At 44.5% G+C, this 12,907-nt stretch overlaps 1 protein-coding gene across 3 annotated transcripts; it reads right to left on the reverse strand.

Moving 5' to 3' along the window:
• Positions 1-605: 605 nt before the first annotated feature.
• Positions 606-12,638, reverse strand: JPT2 (Jupiter microtubule associated homolog 2). 3 transcript variants are annotated; one of them, XM_087733402.1, is made up of 5 exons: positions 12,434-12,638; positions 6,455-6,603; positions 5,813-5,955; positions 3,836-3,881; positions 606-3,083 (listed from the first exon to the last, which is right to left on the reverse strand). In XM_087733402.1, the coding sequence occupies exons 1-5, from the start codon at positions 12,541-12,543 to the stop codon at positions 2,899-2,901; spliced, it is 633 nt and encodes a 210-aa protein (XP_087589528.1). In that variant the 5' UTR covers positions 12,544-12,638; the 3' UTR covers positions 606-2,898. The 3 variants fall into 3 exon arrangements, with proteins under 3 accessions (XP_087589528.1, XP_087589531.1, XP_087589530.1); XM_087733405.1 differs by lacking the exon at positions 12,434-12,638 and adding an exon at positions 12,277-12,339; XM_087733404.1 differs by lacking the exon at positions 12,434-12,638 and adding an exon at positions 11,405-11,481.
• Between the last annotated feature and the right edge of the window lie 269 nt (positions 12,639-12,907).

A 12,907-nucleotide genomic window follows, 5' to 3' on the forward strand; every position in this document is an offset into this window, starting at 1 on the left:
TATACGTGGCAACACTCTCAGTGCAAAATACAAGTCACTGTAGAAACAACTGCTGGCTGAGAGGCCACCATGTCCATACTCACCCGGAACTGCGACTTCTGCAGCTGTAGTTACCTCCGCGCTGTCAGCCAAGACCGTCTGGCACACGAGGAGAGTTTTATGCACTTGCTCGAAGTGTAGAAGTGGGGGGTGCGACTTCTCCAGATGAAAAGCATCCCGTGCTCAAGGGGAATTACTACACTACTCTACAAATAAACTTAAATATTTAAAATATTTGAATATTTAAGTCTATTTACAATATTGCTGAAGAGCATAACAGCACCCCTGCGTTGTACAGAACACCATGGAACGTTGCCCACAAAAAGGCATTGACCTGAACAGCCCACCCTTGCTACCGTCCCTTCACACTGCCCAGGGATAAGAGGTGCTTGTCTCGTGAGCAACCTTGAGCAGGATGTCACATCTCTAAAGCGTACTCCCCACTGCAGAAAGCCTGAAAAGATTTGTGCAATTTTTTCCAATTTCAGATAACAAAATTCACTAGTTTATCTACATTGAACTAGATTACCGATTAATTTATAAAAGCAGGCATCTACAGCACACAATGAAGTAACAAAATACAGAGGTTTATTGACAATTGCATGATTTATCATTTGATTTCCAATCCCCTTTTGTCCCGGAGAAATGTTCTTATCGATCGTACTTGATGAGTTGAAAACATGGTTTAGAGTCCAAAGAAAGAAACGCAAGAAAATGAACAGAGTTTAACTAATTTAAGGCCTAGTTGGAAGCTGCTTTTTAAAAGACGGGCACCGTAGCCAATGCACATCAGGTACTAGAAGATGCCAAGTCCAAGCTCAGTATTAGAGTCAATTACACCAGACCCTTCAATGCAGAAAGCAGCCGCTGGTTGATTTTTCCACATGGTATCCTCTTAAAACCCTGTCAAGTACTGGAACAAGGCATTGAAACAGATAGATGTGTCTGAGGCTCAGACAGAGGCTAGACAGCACAGACTCAAGAACAGTTGCTAGGAAATACATGTTTGGAAGTAACATAAATCCATTACAGGGTTGCAGTCAGAATCACTGTCTTGTTTTCCTGGGGGGGGGGGGGGGGGGAAGAAGAACAGGAAGCTCCAAATCTATCTGAAAGGTACAAAGGCATTGAAATCCCTACTTTCCATGGCTATTTCTACCCTTAGCCCTGCCCCATATATTTCACTTTCACTATTTGAAATGGCAACTATGTCTTCATGCAGTCATCCACCACTTCTGACATCAACTGAACCGAGCAGTCTAGGAAGCACTATAATCACAGAGTGTTTTAGCACCTGGCCCAGAGATAGCCCCCTCTAAACAGTAGCAGTTCCCAGGGAACCCAGGCTAGAACAGCAGTGGGTATATGCAGATAAGGCCACTTGTTCTTTGGTGTACCTGAACAACTGTTTTGATATGTCAAATTTAAAAAGTCACTATTAAATACATTGAACAATAAGCACCTAATGTTAACATTCATATATCAAAGCTCTGGATAGGATCAGAAACTCCATTCAGAGAACAAATGATGGGAGCTACCCTCCCCAACGAACGTTTGTGCAAAACGTGCACATCTTCCAAACATGATTTACGATAGCCAGCACAACCAAAAGGTTTGTATTGCTAAAGTCTTTGTCTCTCCAACTAGGATAGTCTACAGCACGTCTCAAAACAACAACTGTGGTTTGGGGAGAATCCACATAGTTCTCCCAACCTTACCAACAAAAATCTGAGGCAAAGGCAAAACATATGGCTGACCAAAGACAAGAGAATTCACTAACAGAGTCAGCACAGACAAACAAACAAAAAATGCGCTGTGGTGAAGACAGTAGAACAGTCCTGGTTTCTGCAGGGTACAAAGTAAAAGCCTTTGCAGAAGCTAAGGCATTGCGATACAGGCTGGGTCAAAGCTAGCTGGCTCGACACCTCTGTATATTCTCCACGGTAATGGTACACTAAGTTGCTTCTGTTCAAAGAGTACCAGTTCAAAAAAGAGTACCAGTACAGTAAAGCTACTGTTTGCACCCACATCTTTACCAGAAAATGTGCAAGCACTCAACCAGGATACTTTAAATAAAAGCCTTCTAGAATACCTACATGAAACAGTATGTTGGACCGATATTATCGCTTGTCAAGAGCTGGCTGTAGTAATCAGCAGATTACTGAAGGCATCAGAAAGGCCTGAATACTCTGGGGAGGGGAAGACCATGATATTTATTAACATACGATGGTTTATGAGCATAAAGGAAACTTTCAGCATGTTTTGTCCTTGTATCAGCAATCATGTGCTGAAAAGCAAGAAAGGAGAAAAGGAGAACCAAAGACTGAAGACACTCAAAACCACGGCAGCACTACTTGTTCCAGTGGAACGTATTTACATTAAAGTGACTGCAAGTCAACTGACACTGTGAAGCTGCATCCGTTGCCTAGAGGAAAGCACAGCCTACCCGCTGTGCTTCGGAATCTTTCAGATGTGACCTCCAGGTCCCCACCCATTCGCGATGTTTTACGTGTTGACTGTACGGATCAGCCTGACCCCACAAGAGTGTCCTGCGCCACTAGCTGGCTAAGAACTTAACAGTCTGATGAACTCACCACAAAGTAGCGCTGGTCTTTCACAAAGTTACACTAATGTCCCCCTCTGCCACCCACCCAAGCAGTCCAATACTCGCATCTTCCACAGGGCACCCTTTCCCTCCCCAGCCCTCCCTCCCCAAATCATCAGGTTATCTTTCCTACACACTTTAGCGTCATCCATCTGCCTAAGAATCTATCCACAAACAATAGTCTATAAACTGACCTCGCAACCACAGACAAGAGTTTCTGTGCAGACTCCGTTAGTGAAAGTGAACGGATGACCCTAATAGAACGCAATACTGGATTTCCCCCCCGGCGGATTGAGAACTTTGTTGTGCGAGCGTGGCCTTGGCCCTAACCGGGGCTCGTGATTGTCTATCTTGGGTTCTGGCTCCTTGCATCGCTCCTCTTTGCCCAGATCCTTTTTCTCACCTCCATCTTCCAGCTGTGGTTTGATATTCTCTGTAGCTGAATAAAAAGAAAAGGGATTAGATCAACTTGCTATTCTGTAGTGCACAAAGCGCCTCATCTTCTGTAGGCTGCATTATTTCCCATGTCTCCCATCCATAGCACACTAAGGTTTCTCTGTATCTGTTCATTTTTCCTGAAGGGAACAGGTGCTGAGGAAGAATTTCACTTTTCGCAACAATTCCTCTCTTCCTTCAGCAATCTTTCTAACAAAGATCTGTATGCTAAGCAATTTACCTTCCAAATTCTTTTGGCAGTTTCAGGCAATTAAGAGATGCAACGTACCAATGAATCCTTTCACACTGGGCTGGAAAGCAGCGTTCCCATCATTCTTTAAAAATAACTAGTTGAGCAACAATACGTGTTGCCAGTCAGCTATTTGTTACTTACAACTACAGAACGCCAAGATTATACACTCGAAGGAGACGGCAAGGGAGAAAGAAGCAATCTGATAGGATGTTTTGCTATATACACAGATTCCATATACATCTATATGTACACACATGGTATCAAGCAAAGTATACACACACACACAGAGTATCAAGACTTACGCCTGTGGAGCTCTCCTCAATAAGAGGAAGAGAACCATTTCCCTGAAGTCATTAAATTTCTAACTAACAGAAGGAAAACTTCTCAGTTATATTATCCTAAACACCAGCCTTAGTCTTATATTGTTAAGAGGAAGCATAAGCAGCTGTTCCTCAGAGCTTATCTTCTGAAAGAGAACAGAGAAAGGAATTTCTCTTGCTGACCTTCTAGCTTCTTTGGTGTTTCATCTTCTTTCAAGACAATGTGATCCTGCAAAGAAACCAAAAAACTATCTTAGTATATTATTGTTCTCAAACAGTAATTCTGTCACAAAATCTTTCAGAAAGTTTTGCTTTGTTTCTGATGTACGTTTACAGGTTTATCATGGTAAAACCCAACAGCTGCAGACACTGTGTGCAGTCCTGCATCCCCTCCACCGCTACATAATCCCAAAAGCGGTGGTAGAAGGTAACTCTTATGTCAAGGTGCACGTCTCAGACAATTCACTGAAACGCAGATGAAGATGCTACATTAGCTCATTAGAGCTTAAAACTTTGTCTATGATAAACAGTTCAGCCCAAAGGTCTGGAATTACCATTCTTGTCAAGCACCCACCACCGCCCAGAAGTTGGTATTCACAACTAGAACACAAGCAGCCCTTGAGCACCCTATTTATACTCAGCAATTACTGCCTTCAGTATCCATAGTGACCCAAACAGTCAGGTAATTAACGAAGCCTTTTAAGACCATTTCCCCAACAATCCAAAATTGACTGTCAGAAACACACAGCAATACTTCAGAAAAGCTTGCATGTTTTCCCACCCATGAAATTCAACTTGCAGTAATTTTTGCAAATATGCTATCTCCTTTCCGTCCCAGTAATTCCCACAATTCCAATGCTCTAATTAAAGACACAGGAATTTCCAAAGTGGTGTCCTCCATTTAGTCGGGAATTCACAGAAATTAACGTGTTACGTTTTTAACAGCGCAACTAAAAAGAATCAGAGACCAGCCTGATAAAGGGGTACAGAGAAACAAAACAAAGCCCTTTCCTACATCAACAGCACTGCTCCTGACAAAACCTAGCTCCTAGTCTTTTTCCCTCCTCCTTTCTTATGACCCGAATCCCCCAAAATACACTCCAGAGTCTGCATAAAAAGCTAGGCAAAAGTACACTACCAGCACCTTCAAATTGAAGGGGAAAAAAGGAGAGAAAAAAGAAGTTAAATTGGACTGATCTTTTATTCCTAAGGTACCAGGAAAAATGAGACTGATACTACCTTTTCAGCACAAAACCAGCGAGCTGTGTTTCATGGGATGTTAAGTTCCCATGCTATCCGACCTGTCAAAAACATTCCCAACATAGTAGCTACTCACTTAATGGTATCTACTCAGAGTAAAGCAGCAGGTTGCAAATCCAAATATAGGGCATTTAAATACAGAAATAAAGTAATTGGCAACATATTCTCCTTTTTTCCAAAACCAGATTTGGTCGTAACTACAAGCCTCTCCAACCATTACACATCCCAGCTTTAAGATCAAAAAATAACAACTGATACAGCAACACACACTTTTGTCTGACATCACAAAATCAAGTGCACGCTGGACCTAACACTCAAAGCTGATCTCAAGTTAGCTTTTTCACTGTTGATCACATAAGCTTAATCTCTTGCTAAAGTGCTTTCATGCTGAATGTAGATACATGTATTTAAGAGAGGTGCAGGGCACAGCCAGGCCATGTGAAGATCTATGACTGTAGCTCACTGGTGTTCACCGACTTTCCAGAATTGGTATCAAGATCACCTCTGCCAAATTGCAGAATAAGGAAAAAGATCTTCTCCCTATCTAGCTTAAACGCCTCTTGGCTGTGTGCCAAGAACTCCAGCTGTACCTCACTTACAAGGAATACCAAAGGCTTCGGAAGCATTTCTTCTCTCTTTTTTTTTTTTTTTTTGAACACACATCCGCAGTCTAATTAATAGTTTTATTGCAAACTACAGAGCATGCTGAGATCTGACGTACCAAAGATAACAAGCTATCAAATAGAGACTTCGGGAATAACTGTCTAATTTGAAGTTACCCTATGCATAATTCAGGTCTGTCATCTTAAAAAGAATACAGGCGCTGCATTGTGACAAGACTGTAAGACGGCTGACTGAGCTGCTAGCTTCTTGGTTTGACAGCAAAAGAAGTACAAATACCTTAGGCTTGTTTGGGTGTGCTCGCACAACACTGGTAGATACAGGAGACCCAAAGATATCACTTGTCTTCCCACCGGGTGGATTGATGCGTGGACGAGGCTGAGCAGAACTAGAATCCTCAAAAATACCACTTTCTTTTCCCCCTGCAAGGCAGTTGTTAGATTTTTTTTTTTTTTCTAGATGACTTGGTTTTACGACAGTATATTAAAAAAATAAAAAAAGATATAAGAATTCAAAGACTTCTAGAACCCTACTGCCTAGAGACCTTTGCTTGCCTGAAGATACTAGTTGAAATCCTTTGTTACAAGAATTCACTAGAGGATCTCAGATTCACAGCTGTACTCACTGCAGCTAACTAATCACACAGCTCTAGAACAGAAGCAGTTTCCTCTCATCATTTCCTAGACCTCAACTTGGAAAGAATTAGACTTGGATGATGTGCTAAAAAAATACGTGAACATGTAGGTCATTGAAATATTCACATATTCAGAAGTCTGAATAGATTTATTGTTCAAGCCCACTCAATTTGTAAAAATGCAATATAAAAAGACAGACAGATCAGCGTTCCACTTTAGGAATATGAAACCAGTTCTGTGCTGCAATTCAGAGCCGAACCATGCTGAAGGAAGTCACTGCTCTTACCTGGAGGGTTTGTTCTTTTTGGAATGTTTTGAGGTTCTTCTGATGCTCCAAAGATATTGGATGCCATCCGGTGTGGCCTGCTTGAAGAAGAAACTTCTTCTGCACTCCCAAAGAGATTACTAGAACCTCCTCCAGGGGGCTTCAATACCCTACATTGAAGAATGAAAGAAGCAACAGACCAAAGTTTGTTTGAAATGTACACCATTCAACATATTTGATGTCCCCTCCCCCATTCTCCCTTGTATGCTATGAATAACTATTCTGATTTGAACTTACGTAATTCTGCTACGTCCGTGAAGTATCTACTTTTCAAGAGCTGTTCTAACAAATTATCAAATTTAGCACAAGTGTTGCCAGCCTCCTAGTCAGTCAACTTGATCATTACGTTATCTACGATTACTTGGAATGGTCATTAACGTGGCTATGCTATCTGTGGTGTTCCAGAAGCAACAGGAAATTAAGAGGAGACATATGACTCTGGTTAGTATTTTAAAAATAACCATTACAGAATGAGACTTTCTGCTAAACTACACACACCAACTGCGTGTGTTGGTTCTGCTCAGGTATAATCTTACCTGTGCAGTGGACAAGACAGTTGTCCCATCTACAGGACACAACCAACTGTGTGTGCAACTATCACCATCTGTGATACAAATGAAACCGATCGACTTTTAAATAAAAGCAGACATTTCATAACTACTAAAAAATTTGCTAGTTTCAACCATCAGTTATCATCTTAGCTGCTGTAGAGTTTAGAATGGAAAGGCAGAATGCCAAGAAGCCCAATTTTTAGCGGTCAAGATGCAAATCCATTACAACCAAAGCTCTGCACCAGAGGTATATCAAACGGATCCTCATAAAAATCGGAGGTTCCAATACAAACAGACTGCCTTCTTGGAAACCTACCAAAAGTCATAACTGTCCTTGAGTAGTAAGTCCACAGTTAATACCTATGCCTTGCTCAACAGACTGCAGGTCCTGTCCCGAAAAGGAACTGAACCACTATGTGGGAGTAGAATCAGTGGAATTAATCGGAAAGTTAACAGAAAAAGCATGGGAAAGCAATGAATACCTAGGTATCAAAAGTAATCTTTACAGTTATATCTACTTGACCAATTACCCACAATCTTAGCAGCTGAGCAAAAGTAGGTGAATTACACCTCTTCTAATCTGAATACTTGATATGGGACCTAAACTAACCTTTACTTACCTTACTTTTATACGAGTAGAGGTTACAATTTGCAAGATCTTTATCCCACTCTACCTGAAGAGAATTCGAGCATCAGCGAACTGATACAACACATCCCCTCCATAGATCTGTGACAGAGCAAGCCGTTTCAGCTTGCCTATCTGCCAGGCATAAGAAGAGGTTCCTCTTGGAGCCAAGATCTACTCCAATTTAACCCTAAGATTTAATTTCACAAAAGCAGAGATATTTGGCTGCCCTGTCAGAAAATGAGCTTTGTCAGCATTTCAGATCTCAGGATGCAGAAAGCAGTTCTATTCTCTTTGGGAAGAAGGAGAAAAAAGTTCCTCTTTTAGTCTAGGAGTAGTTTACATAGTCAGGACCAGCCTCAGAGAGACTGTCTTTACTGGCCAGTTTCAATATTTTAATCCTTAGTACAACTGTGGATTTAATGAACCCCTTTAGCTTGAGGGAGTAACTAGAATTTCAGTAGACAGGACAACTGTCTTGTTCACTGCACAGGTAAGATCATATCTGAGCAGAAGGTTTATTTACTTCTTAATTTTAATTTAGTGTCCAACAGACTACAGATCCCACTATGCTATAGGCTTTCCACATATCTTAGAAGATCTAAAACTGCTATTAAAACAGACATTGTATAGGCAAATTATATATTTTGATCACTCACAATGGTCCAGAAACCATGAGGCAGTTTAAGCATTTAAACTTGGAAGGAAGAGAAAAGGGAACAATCAAAAAACCCCCAAACAAAACAAACCTAGAGGAGTTCGGGAAGGGGCTCCTGTTAAAAAAGTAGGTCTGCTAGTATCCCTCATATAATTTAAATGACTTCTGACTTTACCTATTCTTTTCAGCTATTTTTTTTAACTCATCTAGTCTTTCTTGAGTTCTAAGTATACTAATCTAAGTGTACTATCAAAGAGATTGAAAGGAAGAGGAACATCGTTTATACAGATGGAGTTTCTTACATTATAGATTCACTCCATTTACCATGCTGTTTTCTTAACACATGCCTACACGCGTAGGAGGGAATAACAAAATAACTACATTCGGATTTTTTGATTTAAGAAAAACAACTAGTCCTAAGAGTCAAATTACTTCTCATTCCTGCAGCTGGATTTAAGATCCATTGCAGAAAAAAAAAAAATAATCGAGAAACCCATTTTTAAGATTAAAGGTCTTGATTATTCAGTTAACAAACTTAGTTAATCATCAAAATAAATCCAACACTGATTGATCTTATTTTGTCCTCCCATAGATACTAAGAAAACCCTACTGTTGCAATGAGTAAGTCAGAGGCTGAGGTGCTTAGGAGGCCCTTTGAAATCAGCGTAATCGGTGTCCGTTTCTGCCAGCATCACCCAAAAGAATGTCTTGACTCTACGTACACAAGTGGATCTGCCTCCTCAATTTCAGAAACTTCTCATTGCTAGGAGCTTTCCAAATAGTCCACAAACTTTCAAGTGACTGCGACACCAGGTCCATAAAATTCTGACTAATGCAAAGGCAGGTATCCAAGTCAGTCGCAGGGATTACCAAAAATAATACTGAAGTACAGCAACAAGGTCTTCCAGCTTATGATAGCAAAGAGGACAGGGTTTGGCGCTCCTTCGCTTCAGCCAAAAATTGGGGAGCATACAAAGCTATTTTCTTGCCGTGTAGCCTCTAGAGCATTGCTGACCTCCTTGTACTCCCATGCCACTCAGTTCTAGATCAGAGAGAGAAGCGCGGGTCTCCCACACCAGATAAGAAAATAAGATTTAGCCTGTGAATCCTACCAAAGGAAAATAGCTTGCTAAACTCGATAAGCCAGTGTGAGCCGCTTCAACATAGTACAAGGAAATTCAACATACACTTTATAGTAATTTTAGTTTATAATTTATAGTTATTTTAATTTATATTGGTATAATGCCAGTTTGCATAGACATATTTTTAAGTCTTGTAGCCAGGTACGTTAAATCTTCTTTGTTCCTTTGGGAGGAGAGGGGCAAAGGGAAGGTGTTGTTTTATTCTTTTAAACAGTAATGAAAACAAACCCCCTTTGTTTTCTATGCGATCTAAATCTGCCTCTTCTCCCCCTCCCCTCCAGTAGACTAGAAGTCTGTCAATTCATCTAGAACAGCTAAATTAAGAACCCTGCCCTGTAAGTTTAAAAGCCTCTACTAATTGCTTTGTTCTCTTCTGGCAGGCTTGAAGAATTTTAATTAGTTCTTGTGGTCTTTTTCTCCTACATTCTACCACACTTGAATTTGAATGCCCTTTCCTCATTATACCTTTCAGTCGACCTATGGAAGAAGTGCCAAGCCTTATCCATTACTTCAAGACACCGGCTATGTAATTTTTTTTTAATTCTGCCTGAAAGTTACACACTGAAGTCCTACCAGCTTTCAGACAGTTCCAATAGAGCAGGTAAAATAGGAGAGTTGCATTATACTAAGAGACCATCACTGAGGTAACTGGTGTTAAGGTTTGGAACACCAGGCTCTAAAGCAAAGACCAGAAAGCTGCTGGGGGCACTCCTGCTGTTGCAGCAACACAAACTCACGGCTCATTAAATACCTCACTCATAAACAAACGGCAAGCTTTGTCAAGTCAGTGACGCTCTTGATCTGAAAGCTCTACAATATTCTGCAGTAATACCGATGGGGAGGAGGGGAACACGTGTATCGCCTTTCCAGGATGGCTACGTTTAACATTTTCAGCTTTATACAGTAGCCGTGAAGCTGCTCATATACTAGATGAATTGAGGATACGTGAAAGCGATGCATCTTTATAGTGTGCACCAACAATGGAATGATACAACTCTGTTCTGCTTTGCTTCAGAGCAACAGCAACTCTTAGACATGCAATTCCTCATTTTATTTTGGAAAGCAAAACTTCCTTAAAAATACAAAGCGTCATTATTAAAGTTTAATAAAATAAAGCTAGGCAGTTAATTTGATTCAGCAAACTAGTCGTTCGTTATACCACTGTACACATTAACTGGCTCACTAGAGATACATCTCACTGGACAATTATCTAAAGTGGAAGCTTTAATTTAAAATATTTTTGGCACAAGCTATTTCTAACTAATACCCCTGTATTACGAAGTTCTCAAAATGCAAAGCATTTGTTTATAATTTCCTCATTTCACATTAGGAAGAATTATTTTTTTCCCACTTCCGCAGCTGTTGGTGGTTGCTGCAGGGATTTTGAATTAGGCTCAGTGTTAATTAGAGAATCTTCTACACGTCAAGAACCACAAAAGGACTTTCATTATCACTAAATAAAGTTTTGTTTAGGGAATCAATGGAAAAAGTGTCCTTAAAGTAAGTACTTTTTGCTTTTGACGGCACAGGCCGTATGTCAACAGTCACCGTCCCAGAGACCACTCTACAAAATCCAGTACCATAACGTATTGCAGTGCTGCAGCGTGCACGCTTGCTATGCCGGGTCTGTTTATATAGCTGTGCGTATTGCTATAGCTCGCTCTCGGGCACGGTGAAAACACTCTGTCACAATGCCAGAGAACAAGCTCTCACAAGACCACCTTTGCTTGCCACTAACTAAAAAGTTATGATGGTCTGCCTTCCAGATTCTATGCAGAAACCCAATTTATGAGTTAAACATGGTTTCAAAATTACCATGAGAACAGAATCTTCTCAGAGACTATATTAAGGACAGAGCATCCTCAGAAGTCTTTTAAAACCAGGTCACAGCTTAGAGCAACTGGAATAAAAGGCAAACTTAAAGCACCCTTACACAGTTTCAAAACGCCTCCTTCCTTCCCCTCCGAGCACATGATTACCTCGCAGATGGATTAATCACTCCAGCTCCAAGTTATTAGGGTACAGGCCCTCGTCCAAGTATAACAACATACTTCAACTTCGTAAGGCGAAAACAAGATAACATCTGCTTACGCAGGCGTTTGCGTTAGATCCTCTCAAAGCTTCGCAGCGCGTCCCCGGGCCCTCCTCCCGCCCTGGGCAGGGCGGACACGGGGAAGGAGGGCCTCCGCAGCGCCAGGCCCTTCTCCCCGCACGGGACCCCCTCAGGACCCGGCCCCCCTCCAGCCCGTAACCCCAGCAGGAGCTCAGCCCCGCTCCCGGCGGGTCGGGGCCAGGCGCCGAGCGCTGCAGCCCCGCGGGGACGGGACCGGCCCCGCCCGCCCTCGCTCCGCGCAGCCCCGAGCCCGCGGCGGCGCCCCGCTCCCCGCGCCGCCCGCTCCGGGGGCGCGGGAGAGGCAAACGGAGGCGCAGCAAGGTCACCGGGCAGGCGGCGAGCGCCGCCGCCCCGCGCTGGCCTCCTGCCGCAGCGGCTACCGGAGGGACGGGGGGCGGCGACCCCGCTCAGCGCGGCCCAACAGGCCCCCCAGTAGGGACCCACTGCCCCCAGCCGGAGCCCCCCGCCTGCCTCCCTCCCCTCGGCGCCGCGCCTCGGCCGCAGCGCGCCCTCCCCCGCGCCCCCGGCCCTCAGCCGGAGCCCCCGCCCCGAGCGCCGCGCCTCAGCCGGAGCCTTGCACCTCTCCCGCCTCCCTCAGCCCGAACAAAGCCCCGCCGCGGGCCCCGCGCCGCCGCACGGCTCTTCCCGTTTCTCCCTTCAGCCCCGCAGCGCCAGTGCACCCCCGCTGCGCCACCTGGAGCTGGGCTTGGCCGAGTCGGCCTCGGGGCCCTGGAACATGGTGGCGGACGACGGGCTCCACGCCACGGCCCGGCACACGGCGCTCCTCGTCGGCCGCCTGGACAGCAGGTAGCGCCGGCGGGCCCGCCCTGCCCTACCGTTGGTTGACCCACCTGCCCATCACGTCGAGCAGCCAATTCAACGCAGCCCGCTCTCTCGATATCCCGCCTGTCCGCTGAGCCTCGCAGAGGGAGGGAAGCTTGAAAAGCGCCCGCGTCGTCATTCATCCTGGCCGCCTCCCATTGGTAAGGCCGCGCGTCCGTCAGAGGGAACGGCAGAGCCATTGGCTGAGAGGAGGAGCGGGGCGAGCAGCGGGAGGGCGTTTAAAGGGCTAGGGAGGACGGCCGCCCCCCGGCGGTAAGTGGCGGGCAAAGGGGCGCGGCGTCCGCAGCGGGCCTGGTCGCCTTCTCCCTGAGGGGGCGCGGCGCGGCAGCCGCCCTGCCGCAGCCTCGGCTGCGGCCGCCTGCTCCCGAGGGCGGGCTGCGGAGCGTGTAGTCCCGTCCCCACGGACGAGCCCGGCCGGCGCTGCCTCTCGGGCGACGAAGGCCGGTTTTTGTCCGCTGGGGGTGGTGCCCCTGTGGTAAACG

This window comes from Nipponia nippon, unplaced genomic scaffold (genome assembly GCF_047370975.1).
Source record: "Nipponia nippon isolate SJK-2023a ecotype South Korea unplaced genomic scaffold, ASM4737097v1 scaffold_5, whole genome shotgun sequence".
Taxonomy (NCBI): domain Eukaryota; kingdom Metazoa; phylum Chordata; class Aves; order Pelecaniformes; family Threskiornithidae; genus Nipponia; species Nipponia nippon.